Here is a 22,412-nt window from a genome sequence, read left to right as displayed (position 1 = left end):
GCAGGTGTTATAAACGTATGAATAACACTAGCAAGGTTGGGAAAGCCTGGTCGCTCCACTGGCCAGAGGAAAAACGGAGCCTCCTGAATGAAAAAGTCTTTTGAAACTTGAAACAAAACCACCCGTCTTGGACTTTCACGTGAAACATCTTCTGCTTAACAGAGAGTCAGCCCAGCAAAACTGATGATTATTGCCAATACGAGTGAAGTCAGTAGGTAAATTAAAAAAAACCAAAAAAAAAAAACCCACACACAACGTACTGAAAAATATAGAGAAGCCACTGAGGGCAGAGCGGCGGAGAGAGCTGCAGCACTGCTCAGCGACAGGTCCGTCAGAGGCTCCGTGTGGAGCAGATGGAGGGTGGAGATGGTGTTGATATGGCTCATGTGTCACTAAAATACTGAAGTAGAGAGGCGCCAAATGCTTCTCTTGATCTCCCAGTTCACAGAATGCCAGGACCAAGTTGAATTCGTGGCATAAAATCACCTCCACCCCGGCGAGGATTACTCTTCAAAATACTGTGGTTGTTCTAGATATTGCTCCCTGCTCGGATCCCAACTCCTCATCTGGTTTCTGTATAAAGAATACGCGTGTCAGCTTGTCTCTCCACCATTGGCTTCTTTTTTAATACTTGTGAATGATTTGCACCTGGAGACAATTTTTCATGTCAGTCTTTTCACCTCGATGCCTTTCCTCCAATCCACATGTGCATATGTGAAGACTCAATGTGCCATGCAGACAAATGAATTAGTCCGTGCAGACATGCAGAGTGTGCTTCGGATAACTTCAAAAGGAACCAACCAGTGCAGTGCGCGTCGGGATTTAGGTAAAACCACCGACACCGAGGCCAAAATTGGACGGATTAGGAATTAGCTGTGCATGAAGGAAGCATGAGGTTCACCGTTTCCAGGAACACAGGATGAGTTTGTGGGGTCCACCACCTCAAACATATCAAACAAGAGACAATTAGACACTGGCACAGGCCCGAAGAGAAACTGCACTGAATGGAGAGGCGAGTGATGTGGCATTTCTCTCCTCCTGCACTAAACAGCCCGAGGTGTGACTCACACAATCGATACAATGCCTGCACAGCAAGAACCAGCCCTGGTCTGGTCTCGCCAAGCCCTCCACTCTCTCTCTAATTCATCTTTCAAAGGTCCTACAGACTGATCCATGGAGGAAAGAAGAGAATGAGATGTGTACATAAAGGAGATTTCGGGTAGTTAAGAAGGAATGGCAACACAATGCAGACTTAGCGTCACATGGCTCATTTGCACTGAGGAAGCAACTAAAGCTTTGACTACCAATGTATGAATGGAACTGGTGAACGGATTCTATATATATATATATATATATATATATATATATATATATATATATATATATATATATATATATATATATAAGAAGCTCGCCCTCGATCAGAAGATCGCGCCATGTTCAATGCCCTGCTCAAGGACACTTTGGAACAGCTCGAGACAGCAACCACAGTGAGGACTGGGCGAGGTTCTCCTCCACCCTCTCAGCCTCAGCTGTTACGCAGCTTATGGAACAGAAAGTGACAGAATCTCCTGGAGTGTTGAGTATGAAATAGGTTGACAAATCTAAACTCTTGGTCGTTTGTGTCAATATCTGTCTGTCGTACTCAAGAAGAGTATAAATGAGAACAGGCCAATGTGAGACGGCGTCAACAGCAAACACGACGACAAGCAATGCGATATTTGTACAATCAAGATTCCAAACCACGTCTCTGAGGAACCTATAGTCCACTCTCTTCTCCCTGCACGGACACACCCTGTTTGAACCCTTGTGGAGTTTGAATGTTCCCTCTCTCCAAACTCCAAAGCCACCTTATGTGCCGTTTTAGGAATCACCACCATTCATGAAACATCTGCTCAGCATGTGTTATCATCAATTCAACCGATCTAAGCGCTGATGTCTTCTTTATTGCTCAACATAAAAAAACAAGTTATGCCTGATTAATAAAGTTTATGGTGAGGAGACTTTATGAGCTCCTTCATGCAATCAGCATTTGTGTCTCCCAAATAAAAAAAAAAAAAAAAAAAAAAAGGATTAGAAACTTGAGGTAATAATGAATAGTTGGTCCAGTTTAAACTTAATAAGTAATTCAACAATAATAAAAAAAAAAGAAAACTGAATGATACATCCAGTATACCCTTTTAACAACCTGAATGTCTCCTGCTTTGTAATAAACACTGTTACATGTGCTTCACTGACATGGAACATTTTTCACTGCTTCAGCAGTCTGAAAGTGCTTTTACTCAGTCGTCACATTAACCCATTCACACACAGCAGTGGTCGAGGCTGCCGCACAAGGGAATCGACCTCCATGGAGAGATAACTGTGCTTCACTTTCTTGACGGGGGATCAAACATTAGAAGACAAACCTGCTTTGCAAACTGAGCCACAGCCGCCCTGAGTACTCATGAATCATCCGGTATAAACAGACCTGCTCAGGTCCGTGTTCACAAAATGCACGAGTCCAAATTGTCAAAATAAAGAGTGTTGCTCAATCTTCATCTCATCATGCTGAATAGAGTTCAAAACAAGCAATATAAATGTGACTTTATATTCTTATTTAGCAATTTCACTTTTGGTATCATAATTGAAAAAGCATCGAGTCTTAACCGAAATAATGTCGACTAAGATGAAATCCACTGTTTCACCTGATGACAGGGTCCACGGAAAGTTTACTGTTGTTGGAACTTTCTTTTCCCACAAGCTGGTAAGAAAACTGGTTTTGGTGTAAATCTGCTGTTGGAACTCAGCCAAAGATCGGTTAGAAACAAAAAAAAAAAGCATCGCTCCGTAACACGGCTGAATTATCACAGATGGACGAGTGTCTCTGCGGCTCTTTGCAAAGCCACCAGCTGATCAGGTCACATCAGTTCAGCACTCAGACTCTTCCAGTTAAATTTTAATTTAAGTTTCACTTCCAAATCGGGACCTTCGGCATCCAAGTGAGAAGCTGTTAATAGAGAGATACTGAAGGTCTACTGTAACTTCGGGATGTAAACAGAGTCGACATGTCATATTTTGCACTGTAGTATTCAATTATCTCCAGGAGGCATGCTGAGCTATTTTATATGAGCGCGGATTTCATTCTGTCGATTCGGCCGTCACTCAAAAACCAGTTTTCAAAAGACCAGTTCATTTCATTTGGGTTGTCAGATGCCAGAGTGGAATTAAGTCACAACAATTTTGTAAATTTAATCAGATCAAAAAACTGTTAAAGAACATGTTTGTTTGTTTTTTTCCCCCCATTACATGTTTGTATCAAGATTTCCTTTATAAAATTTTAATCAAAAGTTGTCACATGTAGTTTTCATATGAATTATAAAGTCAATTTGTTTTGGTCAGCCAGTATCAGTGTTCTAGTCATAAATGTAGACATTTTATATGTGAGTCCAATTAAATCATAAAATGTCTGTTTTAGGTCTGGAACTCAAATTTTGGCAACCCTTGGTTCAAACGGTTTTTTAAACCGAAAGATTTAAAACCAGAGAAGGGGCATGAATTCTTACTGGATTTAGAATAAAGATGACATTTTTATTTCAGGTTTCTGATTGGAGAATTCAACAGGTTTGGCTAATGCTCTTGTTTGGTTGTTTTTGGCGCTTTAATATAGAAATCACAATCAACAAATATACATAAACAGTCACAATAAAAACAGTAGAATTAAAGGTGTATTACAGCTGCTTTTACAGACGGTGGATAGCCGGTGAATGATATACTTTCCATATTTTTAGGTCATGATAAAAAAAAAAAGCTGCATCACTGTTTTATTTTGTTTCTGTTTTATCCCAGGGACATTCAATAAAGCAGCATTTGAAGATGATTTTTAAGTAGGGATTAATATATTTTCAATCAGAAATGCATGAGAGGACTAATCCATGGGGAGATTTATACACAGTTAAAATAATGTTGTAAATCCTAAAGGAGTCAAGCAGCCATTGCAAGGACGCTAAAGCAGGTGTTTAATACTCCCTCTTTCCTGTTTACGTTCTTACTTCTGCAGTTGAATTATGAACAAGCTGTAATAGATCAATAGTTATATTTGGTAGACCTGTCAATAAGGCATTACAATAGTCCAGTATGGATCCATTTCTTAGCATCATGCTGCTTTAAGAACCGTTGAACATGTGCCCCTATTCTGCAGTTGATAAATGAAATTGATACAAGCATGAGTGGCTAGAAAAGTGGTTCATTTGTTCATTTTTAGACTGAGTTCTCATGTCGACAGTTGAGATGCTGCAGGATACAAAGTGCACAGCTGGTGTGAAACATATGTATATCGTGCAAATGGTTATTGCAAAAGCTCTTCCCCCCCCCCCCAGTTAATGTATGAACGGTGATTATTTCTGTGAACGCCCATGTTGATTATTCACTCTGTTCATTCATGAAATTGTGCTTCTGAGTACAATTGAATATAGACATTTTCATTATTTGTCTAAAATACAATTGAAATCATACCTCATCAGCAACACAATTTCCATTTTCTGTAATCTCAATACTCACTCACTCACTCACTCACTCACTCACTCACTCACTCACTCACTCACTCACTCACTCACTCACCCACCCACCCACCCAAGCCACCCACTCACTCACTCACTCACTCACTCAGGACTGTAAGTTTCCCTCCCTTCAGCATTGCAGCTGCGTTTGGTCACAGATATCCCCCTGGAATTTTCTTAAATCGAGACCTCTTGGATTGTTCTGAATCAACATTGGTGGCAACTCGCTTTGCTCTTCAAAAAAAAAAAAAAAAGATCAAACAGCTGCTCTTACTCACACCTGTACTCCCAGGGTGACACTGACGCAAATGCTGCTCTGTGCGGCAACTGTTGCAAACACGTCTCACTCATCCAGCAACACAATTCAGGAGTCATAGTCTTAAGAATAATGAAGAAAATAACCCAACCTCTGCTTCATGCATGAGTGCGTGCGTGTGTGTTAGGTTTAAAAAAAAAAAAAAAAAGGGAACTCAGAAGCAGTGTGGAGGGAAAGAGATGAGTGACTGCATGTGAGATAAAGTTTTCAAGGCATTAGCCACATTCTGTTTCAGCCACCTCCACCGCCATCTCTGTCTTTGTCTCATCTTTGTCTCTCGTCTCAAAGGAAGGTGTGGAAGAAAGACACCCAAAACAGGGGGAAGGAGAGGATGACGACTGAGATCACAAAACACGTAATTTTCTGAGACACATATGTCCCACGGGGAGACAGCCTTAATAACTGCACTCGTGTTTTATTTTCCCTTACAGCCTCCTGAAAGCTGCGGGGAATTAATCAGGGTAGTGCCGAGCTACCTGCCACCACGCTGGCCAGCTGCTGTGTCCGGGTGATGGGGTTGACACGGCGTGCCTCCACAATGGCTGAAGCTATTTTCCTGGCGTGTCTCTCTTCCCCGTATGCAGTGAGGATGGATGCAAGAGCCTGTTGATCTAAGGTATTCACAACGTCAGCAGCACAGGGCATGTCGGGGTACCTACGCACAAAGAGAAGCCCAATTAAGCTGCTTGACGTCATGTCCTTGCTGACAGTGGCGAATCCTGACAACTCTGAGATACAGCTGAAAACCTTTATGGCTGACAGTTATGAATAGACGGACTGTGAGAGACGGAGAGGAGAGATGCAGGTTGTGCAACAGCTCCTAAATGAGTAATCTTATCCAGCTGCTTTGCACATTATACTGACATTGTAAACATTGAAGATGCATCACGTTTCTGCATATTACTATATATTAGCAGCAAGCTGGATTTAAATGTGTCTTCAATCATGTTTTAGATTGCAGTGTGGCATTTCATGCATAAGCATAGGAGTGAAATGTATTTGTTTTTAAAAAAGAAAATAAGATGACGACATGACAACGATTCATGCACGTCATTACATCTGTGAAGCTGTTTAGTATTGTTTTACAGAGAAAAAAATTATCTTAATAAAACCGTAACAAAGTGAAATATGGGCCAAATTCTATATTTCACAGCAGACCAGAGCATGGTCATAAAATACATGAATGTAACAAATCCAGCCAGTAACAGATAGAAACAGTCAAAATGTGTCTTTTGTTTGAAAAATGCCACCCATAGCCATAACATAATAACAAGTGAAGTCAATAACAATGGCTTTTGTTGCTGCTATTATAGATATACATATAACCTTTTGTCCTAAAAGTGTGTTTAAAGCAGGAAAAAAAGGAATAATCCCATATTTAAATTATCATTTTTTTTATTGTGCCTATCTTACATTGTGCCTATTTTACAATAACTTCCAATTCTATTTTAAATTCTACCAATCTATTCTATTTCATTATTCACTATCTCTTTGGTATTGATCGAGCCTCGGGTACAGAATTTCATACTAGGACACAGGACATGTAGAAACTAGTAATGGTATTACAATAAAAGAAAAGTCTTCCATACTTCAGTCCTTGAAGTTGATTAAAAATCCACTTTCAGGATGATATTAATAGAAAAGTTGCGTTAAATGACATGAAATATGACGACAGCTCTGGTCTTTGGTGTCAGACTTCAGTCCTTGGTGCTGGTTATAAACTAAAAAACAAATTCAAGACGTGACATCACTTTTCTACATTTGCTATTACAAAACCTGTATTTATAACTGAAAGACAGACATGATTCATTATTTTTGTCAAATCCAACATTGATAATCAGTTTTCTCTTGAATTAATGAAGACTGCTGCATTCTTCAGCCTTGCCCCTGCATAGAGATTTTTTACGTAATTTAAAAAAAACCCAACTGCTTATTGATATTTTGTGTATTTTACAAGGTTTGATTTAAAAAAATAAAATAAAATAAATAATAATCTTTAGATTTTTAATTGGGGAACATTTATCTACAATCGTTTTGAACATAGTTTTTCACAGACTGATGAACCTTTGCCCTTCCAAAATAATCTTTTCATACTCAGTCGTGACTAACCTATTGCTAATTGGCCGGCTGCTTGAAAAATACTCCGTCTGTGTTTTTTTTTTGTTTTTTTTTGAATCAGTACAACTGCTTTTTTCACTCGTTTGTTGCCACTGTACTTTTTTGGGATGTGTCACCACCATTAAATCCTCAAATGTCCTCATATTCTTATTGCAACAATAATACGACTTAATTTGACACGACATATTCATCGCAAACAAATTAAGCCAGTCGTTCTCAGACTGTGGGGAGAGATTTAGCGGGGCACCGTACCAGGAGATATCTGAGGGTCAGGTGGATGATGATGTTCTTTTTCAATTTTGGAGAGGATTTGAAAAGTGGAGGGTAAAACTTTTAATTCAGTACTCAACACACAATGTCATTACTGAATTTACTGTAGGAGCACTTGAAAAATTCGAATTGTAAAATGAGCTTCGGTGCAAAACCAGAAGTGTAACAGCTGCCACATTTGTAAACTAAATTTAAAGATTTCAATTTCAGCTTTTTCCTTTTTTATTGCGTCTCGAGCCTGACAGCCTTTCGCCTTATTTTGTGCCCAAGCAGACTTTGTAAATTCTTCCACGAAATGGGTTTGATGTTTGTAAATCGTTTCCTACTGATTTTCTATATATTTTCAGCATCATCCAAACTTTATTTAGAATTAAGGTTGTGCAATAAGAAAAGAAAGATTTCTTTGTAGCCGCATTGTTGTTGACTCACTCTGACGTTACTGCAGTGGCTCTGATTATCCGGCGCCTACAAACACTCCCGACAGCTGTGTGGCGCACGCCTCTTACCTTTCTCCGTCCATCCTCATATCCAAGGGACCGTCCTTGCTGAGGGAGAAGCCTCTCTCCGCCTGATCCATCTGCATGGAGGAGCAGCCAGCGTCCAACAGGACAGCATCAATGCTGCCTGGCTTAATGTTCATGTTAGACAGCAGGGCTTCAAGCTCGCTGAACCGGCCAGGCAAAGGCTTCACACGACCACTGGAGAGAACAAGGGGACGCCAGAAAATGGTGGCGCAATTAGACATTTGTGCGGATGCCATCAAAAGGCTTCCATAGAGTGGTCGTCGTGCAGAGAATCAGAAGAGAAAAACTGTGAAAACATCCCCTCGGTGTGAGAGGTTTTATCAGCTGCTTTCATCTGTAGATTAATTTTTTAGTGATAAGTTTGTCAAGCGACAGCAGCAAAATACACAGTTGCATAGTAATTTCTGATCAAACAGAAAACAGGTTGTGTTCATGCTTTTGGTTCTGGTCTCAAACACGGCGACGCTTAGGCGCTGTGCTCCAGCTGAATTACAATCTGAGCCACCACTGAGGTGTAGTGTGAGGATAGTGAGCACCAAACACCTTTTTTTTTTCCTTCTTTTTTTTTTTTTCTGTTCTTATTTTTCACCTCATTCAACCTCAAGCGACGACAGCCACTGAATAGGAATGATAAACAAACTCCCACCTTCAAGTAAAGACGTAAAGATACATACAATTTCCAAACACAACCCCCCATTTAACTTCCTGCAGGTCAGGGTAATTCAAAGTAAATGGGTTGGGGCAGAGATGTGATTCATTGGTAACAACACATTAGTCTTAGTAGCTTTCTTGTGAGCCTCATGAGAATAACACTATTTTTTCCCTTTAGGAAGGAAACAACTGCTTTAGAAAGCCAATCGAGATCCTTCTAAGACCCTATACTCACTTCCACATGCACGAATGGTGAGATCCTCAAGCCACGTTCATGCATTTTTCATGTGACCTTTTAACATTGTGTAAACAAGGATGATGGCAGAAGAGAGCAACAGGAGATAGCATCTATACGTTAAGAGCAAAAGGTCTTCTGTAGCCTTCTTCAACAGCAGCTTGCTACATAGAAAACCTGATTTTTAATTAAAAATTTTTTTAAAAAGTGTCTCTTGACAAAGGCAATCTGAAAAACTCAATTGTCGTATTTAGAAAGTGTCAACGGTGAAGAAGAAGACTTTGTCCTCTACATACCCACAGCTACAAAGTGTCTTGGTGCAGCGCTTGAGTGTTAAAGCTGAAGTCACAAGGCTTTATATCTCAGTGAGAGACCAACCTCCACTGAGTGAGACATGTCACGACTCAGGGATGATAAAAACATTCGCTGTGGCCAAATGTCTGAGAGAACTCCCAACTCACCTTTGATATCTCAGAGACAAAAAAAGCACAATTGGGATTCAGAACATTTAATTAGCTGCATTTTTTTTTTGTTTTCCCAGCATAGCAACATCTACCTCCATTATATATCCTTTAAACGGCTTTATCCCACTCAGGGTTTCGGCAGGCTCGAACTCAGCTGACTGTCTGACATGGACTCGATGTGAGGCGATGACCACTACACCACAGCGTCACCATACATTAATGGTGACGTGCTTGTATTATGTATTCATGGTCCTGTCACCAAAAAGCCTTAAATACATTTATATTTATGGTTTTAATGTGACAAAATCTAAAAACATTCCATTTGGTTTGGTTTTCTTTAAATTTCCAAGTCAGAATGTCAAATCTAGGCTTGATATTTGACAAGTGCTTTATTAAAGTTCCCTTTTTAATCTTTTTATTTTACCAATTGACCAAATAACCAAATAATTGATTGATATTGTGGGCGATCTTAACCCCGCAAAAAAAGCATAAGTTGGTATTTTTATGCTATTGTTCTATTGTATAATTAACTCAAATAGCACCGGTAAACATTCCGTCTCATGCGTTTAAACCGAGCGATAATATCAGCCAACACTGTCTGGCTGTGTTGAATCAAAATATCTCTCCCCTCAAATGGAGGCAATGCACTTCCTAATGGCTCGTTAAATCTGATCTCTCGCCATCTTTGAAGCAACTTGCAACCTGTCCTCAGACTGAGTCACTGCTCCCAACACATAAACCTCCATCTGGAGGAGAAGGCCTGTTGATGTTAGTGTATGCCTACCATGTGTAAGATAAACCATGAAATGGACTCCCTGCTCATCAAAAACTGTTCATTCTTGCTTGTTGCCGTTGTGACAATCGGATCGGAGTTCTGAAGAGTACCCGGAGTTCAATTGTAGTCGTGATGTGGGATTGAGCTCATTCTAAATATCAAACCCTGCAAAATGATCTTCTTATATAGACACACATCGGCACAGTGTCACCGAAAGGTGGTACAGTGCTTAGTAAGCAAACACACAACAGATCGTGTTTGCATGCCAGGCTTGTTATTACGAATATAGAGTTTGCATGTTTCCTCGGTGCCAGCGTGGGTTTTCTCTTCAAGCAATGCGGCTCATTCAAGCAGTACAAAGACTTTCCTGTTGGGTTAATTAGTGACTCCAGTGTGGACGTGGGTGTGAAGGTATTGAATGATTGTCTCTTTGTGTTAGCGATGTGATGAAAAGGTGTACAGAACGTACTCTGCCCTTTACGTAATGTCAACTGACAAAGACTCCAACCTCCACAACCCTTCCAAAAAGTGAGTATAGAGGGTGGATGGATGCATGGATGGGAGGGTGGATGGACTTTTTTGATTGTATTTGGCACAAAATTAAGCAATTTTGTTTAATTGTCCTCAGAAGTTAACTTGCGCTTCAAACTTCTCCTATTGACAGCATTGACAATGTCTCTTGATGATCGTGGTATAAATCAACGTATTGTTCGCAGCAGCAGTCTGTGTTACTTCACTTCATCTGAGCCGTGGCTAACTGCGGTGTTGACGTGATCTTGAGGGTTCTGTTGATATTGACTAACGGCAGTATTTTAGTGACTGACGCCTTCAGACGAGCCTTCTTTTCTTGGAATATTAAATAGTCTACTCGGTCTATACCCTACTGCTTTACTCAACTTTAGACTTGGCCTTTTTTTCAATGTACATTGCATTTACTCCACCTACTTTAAGATTAACTGGGGCCATTGTCGGAAAGAACACAAATTGGCAGGCCCTCTATTTCAAAGCCCACTGAGGACAAAATGCCAAGGGAGGACTTCACCCACGCTGCCAGGGCCTTCCTCTGCCTTGCTGTTGTAATTCACTATCCTGCACAGTGATTAATTTGCTGAAAAATCTATAGTAAAGGCTTTGTTGTTTTCCCTCATCACCTGCACAATCGCTCTTTTGTTTCTGCCTCTTCAGGAGCGCTCTACCCACAGTCTCCACTTTTTACATTTGCCCATATTTCAAAGTTGCAGTGCAATTTTTTTTCGTTTTTATTTTGTCTTATTTTTCAAATCCTAGCAAACCATACACACCCCTATCAGACCCCAATGGGTCCAGATCAATAACAAAATGTAGATTCTAATAATTTCATTTCATCCTCATGTTGCTCCACTGGCAATGAGGAAGGCTCGTCATCACGGCCACATCAGAGTTCACTAAGAGAACGACGATTTGTTTCAACAACCTAACTAAGCATCAATGAATGACTGAATCGTCTGATGGCGGCTGAACATGTGAGCAAAAATGACGTCAGGAGAATAGCCACAGATTTCTAAGGAAGTCAGGAGCTTTTCTCCATGCAAGCCTCTAAAACAATTGCTAAATGCCTCACTTTCATTCCAATATGGAAATTGGAGAAAAAAAAGTCTAAATCTTCACAAATGATTATTTGATAGTTTTAGTTCAGTTTTATCCTGTACACTGTTATTTCCTAATCATGTCACAAATCTCTCTTTTATGTAGTAATATTGTCAGTCCCGCCCACCAAATGCAGATTTCAATAAGGCTTGTTGGAGCCCGATATGTACCTATGACCCAAATTGTTATAAATATAATGTAAGAAAACCCAAAATGTAATAACTAGTCGATAAAGTAACAAAAGTTCTGAGCCCGAAGTGTAATTATAAAAAAAGTTATAAAACCCAAAATGTCATAACAGTTCTTGCGTGCTGAGCAGAGTCGCAGTCCTATCATATTGATCCTCAAATTCACCATTTAATGATCAGAAATTGGAATTTTCTGAAGTGAGTGTCCGCCCACTTCAGGTGATGAACATACCTTCGACTACGCACTGCAACTTCTTGTACAACATGTTTTTTTTTGGTAAGCCACTGAAGGATTTAAAAATATGCAAAACAGTTACATAACATTTTTAAATTATTAACTTCTTTATGTGGCTTAGACACAGAGTTGGAGATATAAATGTCTTATGTAAGGTCTTATATTATTAAAGAGGACAAGTTTCAGTGGTGTATGTGCTGAGGTTCAAGTGTGGGCTCATAATTGCTTAAGAGATCTAAGCTATTTTTAGTTGTGGCACCCTACAACATCGACATCATGTATTTTTATATGATGTCGATGGGGGGGGGGGTTCTTCTGGCATCTCAAGTGCAGTGGCCTGACACTGAGCAGGATTTTTCCGAAGTGTACGCCCCAACAACTGTCCAAAGCTTTGCAGATTAAATCACAAGACGATTCTGTTGATAAGAATAAAGGACCAATGCTGAATGTAAGTCAACAATCAGGAGAACCACTTCAATCCACCTGACTAACATAAATAAAAACTGTGACATAAACGCTTGTTATATTTTCTACCTGCGAGCAGCGATAGCTGTCTTTGCCCATTGTCCACTGTTTTACCTCCGTCTATTACAACTTTGGATGACTGGACAGGCGATCGGATGCCACAACTCAACATAACTTTCTGCAGGTATCTAACTGATGATTGATGCTCCTCTTCCTTCTCTTTCAGCCTCTCTATTATCAGTACAGCTTCATGTGAAAAGTCTCTCTAACTTGGTGGGACACGATGATCTCTGAGGACGACCTGAGGTGACCTTGGAAGTAAACTCCATTTCTTCATCCGTTGCTCCTTGCTGTTTCTCACTTCTTTCCTCTGATCTGTACGTTTCTCAAGTGCATTCATGGAGCTACATTAGAAGTAGGATCCTTTCAGCAGAAGATGAAACATTTTTCAACTTTCCTGGTCTTCAGGTCAGGTGACACTGCTCTGCAAGCGTTTGCAAAGAATCATTTGTTTCCATTTTGCTTTTTATGCAATTTATGGTGCTCACCCTAATGTTTTCTCTGAACATATGGTGCGTCAAGTCAGGTTCAAGGTGTTTCCACGCTTTGTTGTGTGAATAAGCATTTCAGCTTTGCTTTTAGAAAGCCCAGGACTGCAATACGTCTGTCATATCTGGTTTACTTCTGCTAGATTGAAATGTTCTCTGTGCTCTGAAGTGCTCTTCGTTGACACTCTCTCTTACTTCCTAACACAAAGAAACAGATAAATGCAATCAACAATTGCTCGACATGCTGCCCGAACCGGGTCTTATTAATTGTGCAGGGGCGCACAAAACTGTCTGCAGATCTTTTGAACCAGCCAAAGTGCTCAGCAGACAATGGAGTAGAGGTTTGTGAACATATGAAGAAATGTGGCCTTTAAAAATCTCGGTGAAAATTATATTTTGAGTAACTTTTCAGAGGGAGGAGGACATGTCTGTCTAAAAAAAACAAGAATCCGAAAATATAATAAAGTCATTAATCTAACATTCTATCAAGACTTCTGTCTATAAGAAATTATAAATTCATGATGTAATTAAGTCTGATGCAGTAATTCAAGGTTCACTTTGAATAAAACATAGTATTTCTTAAGACAACACTCCCTGACTGAATGTTAGCTCTTGTCCATCTGGTGAGAGAGAGAGTACACTCTGTGAGGACATGAGGAACCTTCACTGCAGCTTCAGCCTTAGCGCATGCTCACTCAACATGATGCTGCCTCTTCACAAATCAAGCCTGAAATATTCCCTTGTGTTGACCTGCTCAGTTCCTTTACCTGCGTCACTGAAGTCTAAGACAAGATGCTGATTGATTGCTTTCAGCAGGGGAGCAGGTGATGAAAATATCTACAGTCCAGAGAAGAAAAAAGAAGTGGAAGGATACAAACAAAGAGAGAGGCCAGTCTTTAAAAAAAAATAAAAAATTCAAAATTACCTCAGCTGACCTAAAGATGGTTATAAAAGCCCTCCCTGTGGCTTATTTGTTCTCTATTAAAGCTACAGGAATGCTGTGAATGTATAACTAACAGGCTGTGAACTCACTGGTGGCCTTGCCATCATTGCTTACAAGTGTTTTCTCTAATAGATCCACTTTAAAAACCATCATATTCATTTCCATTTTTTTTTAAGCTCTCTTTGAATAGTCAGAAAATGTTACGTCAGAGACAATCAATGTTTCCAGATGGAGATCAACACCTCCCTGGATGTCGTCTGTGACGTGTAACCGATTGATTGAGGTTCTTAGGCGTCTACTCAGAACTGAGAGAACTGCCGACTTGGCTTGTGCTTACAAATCAATCGAAACACTGTTACACAATAACGCATATATTAACAAAAACGTACTATAGAAGAACAGAGCAAGAAAATTAAAGGTTTAATTAGTGTGTATATCGCGAAGATTGCAAAAGCAAATTACAGCAAAAGTGAAATAAAACAACAACAAATGAGACTTTATGGACAGAAGAATGATTTTAAACGAAAGTGAATGGACGGGAGAAGGTAAACCTTGAGAACCTTAAAACGGCCCTGGATTTGAGAAAAGAAGATGTTCAACCTTGTCATACTGAAAGGTATAAGATTTATTCAAATGAATAAATAAATATTTAATGCTTTGGAATATAATAATCATAATCATAATCATAATCATAATAATAATAATACTAATACTAATACTAATACTAATACTAATACTAATAATAATAATAATGATAATCCAAAACTGGACTGCGGTTATTGTTTGGACAACAGTGAACATAGATTTCTTTTTGCACTCAATCAAAGTAAACATATGTCATTATACGTTCCCAGTTAATTATGTGAATCCTAAAGGAACGAGAAAGGGTTTTTTTCATCTATTTTTTTGTTAATATGACTTTAAGTGAACTTGACTTAAGTAACTTGAAAATGTACAACTTTCCCCCGAGTCGCGAAAAAGAAGCTGAGCAAATACAAAGGGTCATTTATCCAGAGCACAACATAAAAATAACTGTGTGATGTAACAAAGTTGTTTTATTTTGAAATTACTAGAGGAATATTGTATGTTTGAACTTCATTCCAAGGTAATGCTTTGTTAGTGTTTTTGGTCACTTGCCTGAAATCACACCAGTGATTAACTTTGACTATGTAGATTTTACATGGATGTTGATGATAAACATTTCAGTAAACAATCCTCACAAGGTTTCTAAAGTTTCCATTTGACTTTCTGAAGGTGGATGTTAAGACACTGCAAAATGAGACTTGGAATGTGACTCATGCACTTAAGGTGTAGTTTGAGTTTAGCTTGCCATTATTATTTTCTTCTGTTGGTTGTGTTTAGTCTTTAATATCTTAAAATAAAAGTAGATTGAAAGTATGATGAGGTTTTCTTTGTCACACAGGATTCTTTGGATGCAAACAATCCCCAAAAAACGGTAGAAACAGAGTCCAATTGTTTGTTTTTTTTGCCAAGTTACCAGGGTGAAAACTTGTCATTCCTTCATCAATGTGTCGCAGCTGCAGTTTTCGAAAGATCTGTGACCTTTCATCCAGGTGTGTCAATCTCATCTTAAGCGAATGACCACATTCAGTCCATTTGTCTGTCTCCGGGAAAAGTTATGGATATTTATCAATGAAGCAGTACCAACAGCAGCCACAGGGGCAGTGTTGATATAAGTAAGGAATAAGAAATGCTGGACGTTCTCGAAGAGCAGCTGTGTAAAGCCTTGATGTGTTTAACGGCCTCAAAGACCATCACTGCCCGAAACAGTTGCTGAATGGATCTCCATCTCAATATGAACATTAGTACTGCCGCTACACCTTTGGATATCATTCTGTACCTATCTGCAAGCTGCAATACTGTTTGGAAAACACTGCCTGTGGTACGTTTTGCACTTTTTGCTGCCAGTCAAACTGGAAAAAAAAAAAACCTTATCGTAGGCACATTGACAGGGCCGCTCTTCATTAGCCTGAAGGGTCCAGATATGAAGCAGTTCAACTCTGTGTCTGAAGTGGACAGGTGGCTCGCGGAAGCAGACAGAAGGAGCTCGGCGTGAACACGCGCACAAAAACAAATGCCGTTATGTTCTTTTTCTCACTGTTCGATCTTAACGAGTACATTTCTGCAGATCTCACAGTATTTTCTCAGTCCCTGACACTCAAGTTTATCATCAAGGTCATCCATACTCTCCAAAAAAGTAATTATCATAGATTATCTGCTTATTTGGTCTTAACCGATCCTATCATGGCTAATTTTGTAAGAAGGTTAGCATTCTACAAACTATAACCAAGACAAAGAGGACTTATTTTTATTTTTTGGATGCTGGGTGAGTCCAAATGAACAAGAGTGTAATCCACTGGTCTACTGGAATGTGGGAGAGCCACAAAGAGTCGTGGGAACCTGGAGGATGTTTACATTCAGGGAGCCTTTAGTCAATAATCCACAGAGGGGATGTATCTGCGGTTGGGATCATTTGAATTCATTTAATCAAAACACATTTTGAGTACAAGGTAAAATGTAAATTCAATGAAGAAAAATTGGAAATATCAATGAAGATTTTGTACAAAACCATACAAATAAATAAGTATAATAACAAGTGCAAATTTGATAATGCATGCACACACGTGGAAGTTTACCAACTATCAGGGGGCAAATAAGCTCAGCCTTTAGCAAACATGCTGCTGCTATTGTGGTAAGGCATTTCCTCAGCTGGCTCCCCATGATTTTTATTCTCTAGCCCAAGTTCCCCCCAATGGATGGATCGAGTATCTTGCATGGCATCTTCCTCCATTGGTGTACAGTATGTATGAATGGGTGAATGTGATTAACAGCATAAAGCACTTTTGGGATTGTTCAAGTGCTATAAGTGAAATCTAATTACCATTTCAGGGTCTCAGAGAAGTTATATATTCCCCCAGTGGACAGGGTAGGAAGTAGGAAGAATTGTTACTTTTATACAGAAAAATGTGGCTCAGAACAGTGAACAAGCTTTTCACCCTCTCAACATGTTATCTATGGGGCATTGGAGGTTGACAGTCCAGTCTGCATGTGTTTTGTAGAATTGGAAAAGGCTTACAACTGACCCCAAGATGTCTTGTGAGAAGGGCTTCTGAAAAAAGGGGTATCTGGACCGCTTCTATGGGCTACCTGGTCTCTGTATGTCCGGTGTGAGAGCTGTGTCCATATAGGCATTAAGTGTGTTTTTCAAGATGGGCACTGGACTCCATTGAGGTCGTCCTTTGTCTCCACTTGTGCTTGTGATCTTCAAGGGCGGGGTGTCGAGGCACAGCTGCAGCCAGGAGGGCATTATGTGCAGGGGTCACAACGTTTGCAGCTGAGTGTGAAGGTTGGGTTGCGGGTGGGTTCCAGCACCTCCAAATCTGAGTCGATGCTTCTCTCACGGAACAGGATGGCGTGCCTTCTCCAGGCGCACAAAGAATGAGATTGTGGATAAGCTCCTGAAATACATTTTTTTCTACAAGGCGGCTTGGCTCACTCTTCGTGATAGAGTGAGGAGTTCAGCCACCCAGGAGAGACTCCAAGCCACCACTTCTCCACATTGAGAAGAGCCAGTTGAGATGGGCCAGGCATCAGACTCGGACGTCCCCTGGACGTCTCCCATTTGAAGTTTACCAAGCATGTCCAACTGGACGGAGGTCCTGAGATCGACCCACAAAGGGTGACAATGTCCCGTTATTTCTGAGTGGTTTGGGAGCCCCCCAGAAGAGCTACAAGTGGTTACAGGAGAGAAAAATTTCTAGGCAAACGTGCTCCCTATTATGCCTCTACAACCCCATTTGGACTAAGAATAAAAGACAATGAATGGATGGAGTTTATTTCATTCCATTCTTTTTTAAATAGCTTTTAATGTCTTCTTTACAATTTTAGCAGTCTCTTAGACTGGACTGCACTGTTTGGCGGGCCAGTTTTGGCCAGCAGGCCATGCGTTTGACACCCCTTGTTGACAGTTCACTTTTTTTTTTCTAATTGTAGTTGTGACAAATGAACAATTGCTGAGGCCATGACATAATTATTTTTAATATACGCTTGAAAGAAAAGCTCACTACAACTAAAAGGGGGAAAAAAGGTTGCTGCCTTAACTGAATACCATAAGACGAAAATGGGAAAAAAAAAAAAGAAAAAAGGAATTTAAATAAAATAAATAAATACGTATCCTAACCAACTGGACTCCAGCTCTCACTATACTGGTGTGATAGCAAACACAGCACATGGTGTAATGTCAAACACTTACGATCACATCAATCTGTGTTCAATCCCATATGTGTATGTAAATGCTATGTTTGCCTTTTCATTTATGCTCGGCTCCTTTTTTTTCCCCATTTATAACATTTATTCTCAGCACAACTACTGCAGATCTTCAAGCGCAGGGAAGTCATAGCAACAAGAAGGACGGTGCAGAGAATAGCGAGGCTCACCATGCCACAGCAAAATCCCATTTAAGACATGTGAATATTATTCAGGTAACACAAAAGGTATTTTCGTAAGCTGGAGCTTTTTAATGTTTGGAAATGTGATTGTTTGCGCTGTGCTGTTAAACTGTTTTCAAACTCACATCGACGCTCAACAGTTTGCATTGAGGTTGTACGTTCCTCAAGACAAGGGAGCATGGAGGAGAGAGAAAATCCTCTAACCCTGCTGTGTGGATGCACTGCGTAGGCTGGCAGGGTCTTTTACTCAGGCTTCCAATAATATTGGTTAATTGCTAGATTTCTCTAGCCTCTCTCAACTTGCATCAGGAGTAGGCGTGGAAGAGTTTACAGCAGGGGTATATTGCTGCTGACAGAATACAGTGTTCTCTCTCTGACTCTCCCCCTCTCTCTCTCTTAATTGTCATTCCCTGCTCACAGGCACATTTCTCTGGCAGATTCCCTTGAGAGAGGTTTCCCCAGAATCTACGTAAAAGGATTCCTTCCCACGCCATGGTCTTAGGAACATCTCATTTTCATCCACCCGCGCCTTGCTCATGCACACACGCACTCCCTCTCACCCTGGCATTGTGTCCTCGTGTCTCCCTGTTCTCTCTCTCTATCTCTAGTGTTTTCATTTTCTCTTTTCTCTCTCTCGACTTTTTAACTCCCCTCACCCCCCCTAACTTATAGATCTTTCGTGGGAGGCAGCATCTCCCTCACACTGCAGGCGTGGGCTCTTACTCTGACAAATGACATGCTGGGCCCACCAGCTTTGCGTGGGGGGAGAAAAGCTTTAAGTTAAGAAGGAAGAATGGATTTCATTGGATAGTGAAACTCAGGGGCTGTATCTTGGCAAGCAGCATTTGATCGGGCTCATGGAAGAAGTGAGAAATTCACTGAGAGCTGCGATGCCGTTGTACATCAAAAATATGCATTGTTTCAGGAAATAATGGTCACAAAACAAACTCAACTACAAACTTTCAAGATGGCAACGAGGACAACTACAGATTAATGATCAATCATCGATCGAGAATCATCGTTTATCTAGTCATAGTGCAGCTTTACACTTCAGCTTGTGTTAATCTGTTTTGATATATCACTTACTCGTGTTCCTCGGCTAACTGCTGCGCCAGAGAGATAGCCGTGGGATCTCGATCTAAGGCCAGAACTGTGACATCAGGAGCCGTGCTCAGTATTGCTTTGGTATGACCACCACCTCCAAATGTCATGTCCAGGACCACCTACATGCGAGAAGGCAAGAAAAAAACAAGAACACATTCATCTCACAACAGGGCTCCATATATGTGATTCATCATCGCTATCTTATCATCACTATGCTAGTTTATTGTTAAAGTAACTCACTCACACTGACATGTGCTATACTCCACCTACATTTCATTTTATTTTTTTTTGTTCCAGCCCAGTTATTGTTTATATCAAACGAGAAATAATGTTGTGAGAATGTACATTCAAAGCTTAAAATACACATATTGCACTCATCCAGGAGGTTGCCTATGTACTTGAACACCAAATGTGACGGTTATGATTCAAGTAGCAGAACTTTGCATTGTTCGTAAAAGTTTCAAAAAGAAACTTTTGGTTTATGTCAGAGATTAACACGTTAATGTTTCGCTTGAATGAAGGTGTGATGCTGCTGTGGGAGGCATCGTGGGTAGTGGTTAACGATCTCGCCTCACAGCAAGTGTGTGTGTGTGTGTGTGTGTGTGTGTGTGTGTGTGTGTGTGTGTGTGTGTGTGTGTGTGTGTGTGTGTGTGTGTGAGACTGTCTATCTCTGTTTGTCCTGTGATGTACAGGCGAACTGTCCGTTGTTAATGCTGAAATCACCTGGTATTGCCTCCAGCACCTCACAAAACCTAAGTTGGATTAATTGGTATACGAGATGGACGGATCATGTTATTTTTTTTCTGTCCTTTTTGTTTTCACTGGTTCTGACAAATTAAAAATTGCTATGTAGAATAAAAGATCAAGACTGAAACACGATAAACATAAGACACTTGAGGCATTTGTCTAATTAATCTTTAAATCACTTATAGTGACTCAGAGGTTCTGCTAAATGTCTATTAAATCCACAGTGTTTCTGAGGGTCAACATATTTCTTCTTCCTCTTGGTAACAAAATTTACAATAGCTTAGTTGAAGCTTTTGATTCAAACATGTGCAAACACTGCCATTCAAACTCGGTTCCCACCAAACAAGTGAACCACTTCTAAATGAACTGGGGAAGACGCAAATACAGGGTAAACACAGCACAGATAAACAACAACTACAGTAAATAAACCAAACATGAATGTGACAAGTATAAAATTTTTTTTAAAAATGCCGCCACATATCTTTGTTCATTCATGTTTAACTTGCGTCAGGTACTTTGGTCATCATGTTTTGGATCAAGGTTTACGATCTAACTTTGGCTTTCAAAGGGCAAAGAAAAAAAATAAGAAAAACAAGAAACTAACATGACTAAAAGGCTACATTTCCATCTGATTAGGTCAGTACCAAGCCTCGTGCACCTAAAGTGTGAAGGCAGGAAGGAAAAATACAACTAATAATGTTTCATTCACAAAAATTAACAAATCTTTTAAAAAAAAAAAAAGGGATATTAATTGATTGACCCCACTAATTATTTCACACAGTTGAAACCAGAAGTTTACTTCACTTCAACTTTTCTTCAATATCTCCACACAGTGTTCTTTCCTCGTGATACCGTCTATTTTATGAATTGCAACAATTCTTCCTGCAGCAAAGCAGCCCCACAACATGATGCCAAAACGCTCATGCTTCAGAGCTAGAAAGGTGTTCTCAGGCTTACAAGCTTCCCCCTTTTTCCTCCAAGTGTAACGATGGTCATTAAGGCCAAAAGAAAAAAAAAAGACCAAAAACAATAAAATGTACTAAATGCTCCACTCCTCGCTTCTTAAACACAGATGGTGAGAATTGCAGATGCACATGTGATGGGAATAAAAGTGGGGGGGAAAAATGGAAAAATAAGAAGAGATTAAAAAAAAAAAAAAAAACAGGGCGCAATGACAGCTGGTGTAAATTAGTAGCAAGAGAAACTGCAATGTTATTGAAACAACAAATCTCAAAGGACAAGGACATTAACATCATCCACTTTATATTTATTGTGAATTAAATTCCAATACTCAACATTTGTGCTAATCTGTTAAAATAAATAAATAAAAAAAATTCTGCAAGAATGATGAGGGAACTGTGCAGAGTGAAAGGTGTTGAGTTTAGTCTCTAATCTACCGGATTTTGCTTTACATTGTCTTCGCTTCTTCGTCTTGTTGTTTGAGTTTCTCGACCCATGACTTTTCTGAACCAACAAATCTGAATCATTGTAAAAGTACTTTACCCCCACATACAACTATCATAACAATGGCCTAAGTAGAGAAAACATTTTCTATGGGAATCATTTTATCCCTTCCAACCAAATCTATTAAAAGCGTTTATTAAACAATATTAAATGAACACATTTGGCCAAAGATGAGAAGTTAACAGGAACCCTTCGTAGTCATTTTTCCCCCCTTCCAATCACTCCTGTTCACATCTGACTAAGGTGCTGGCTTTAATGCCTACAAAACCTTGTGGACTTATTTTTTCTTCCCCATATTGCAAAGTGCTGCCATGGGCAGACAATTCAATTCAACTATATTTATAGAGCACCAGATAAAACACAGTCATTTCTAGGTGCTTTTTACAGAGAAACCTAACAGATCCAGACAGAGAATATGTCATCCAGTTCATATGAACACCATCAGACAGATCACCTTGGTTGTATTTGACAACTGTTAGAGTTGTGGATTTCTGGTTTCAAAGGTTGGCTCATTCACTCTTGGCAGAGGTGTTCGTCATATTAAGTACAGCAGGGAACCACCACTATATAATAAGGTGTTGTAGAATTTGAAAACCCCTTTCAGTGTTGTCCGCCAGCTCTCCTCAATCCTTTTTGGTAGAAACCAGAGTCCTTCACGCTTTGCTTCATGCCTTCAGTTACCAAACATCCCCAAACTAAACATTCTAATTCTGGAAGAAAATACTGTGAGCT

General features: G+C 39.8%; 1 protein-coding gene across 1 annotated transcript in view; it reads right to left on the bottom strand.

Moving 5' to 3' along the window:
- mettl15 (methyltransferase 15, mitochondrial 12S rRNA N4-cytidine) overlaps positions 1–22,412 on the bottom strand; it is a 51,929-nt gene that overhangs the window by 3,329 nt on the left and 26,188 nt on the right. Inside the window, exons 3-5 of the mRNA XM_080491830.1 lie at positions 19,452–19,588; positions 7,749–7,940; positions 5,331–5,509 (exon numbers count right to left, since the gene is read on the bottom strand). Coding sequence (XP_080347956.1) covers positions 5,331–5,509; positions 7,749–7,940; positions 19,452–19,588 — 508 coding nt within the window. The remainder of the gene's footprint in view (positions 1–5,330; positions 5,510–7,748; positions 7,941–19,451; positions 19,589–22,412) is intronic.

The sequence above is a fragment of the Lipophrys pholis genome (assembly GCF_963383615.2).
Source record: "Lipophrys pholis genome assembly, chromosome: 2".
Taxonomy (NCBI): Eukaryota; Metazoa; Chordata; class Actinopteri; order Blenniiformes; family Blenniidae; genus Lipophrys; species Lipophrys pholis.
Note: the sequence above shows the minus strand (reverse complement) of the source record. Positions and strands in the feature narration are given on the sequence as shown.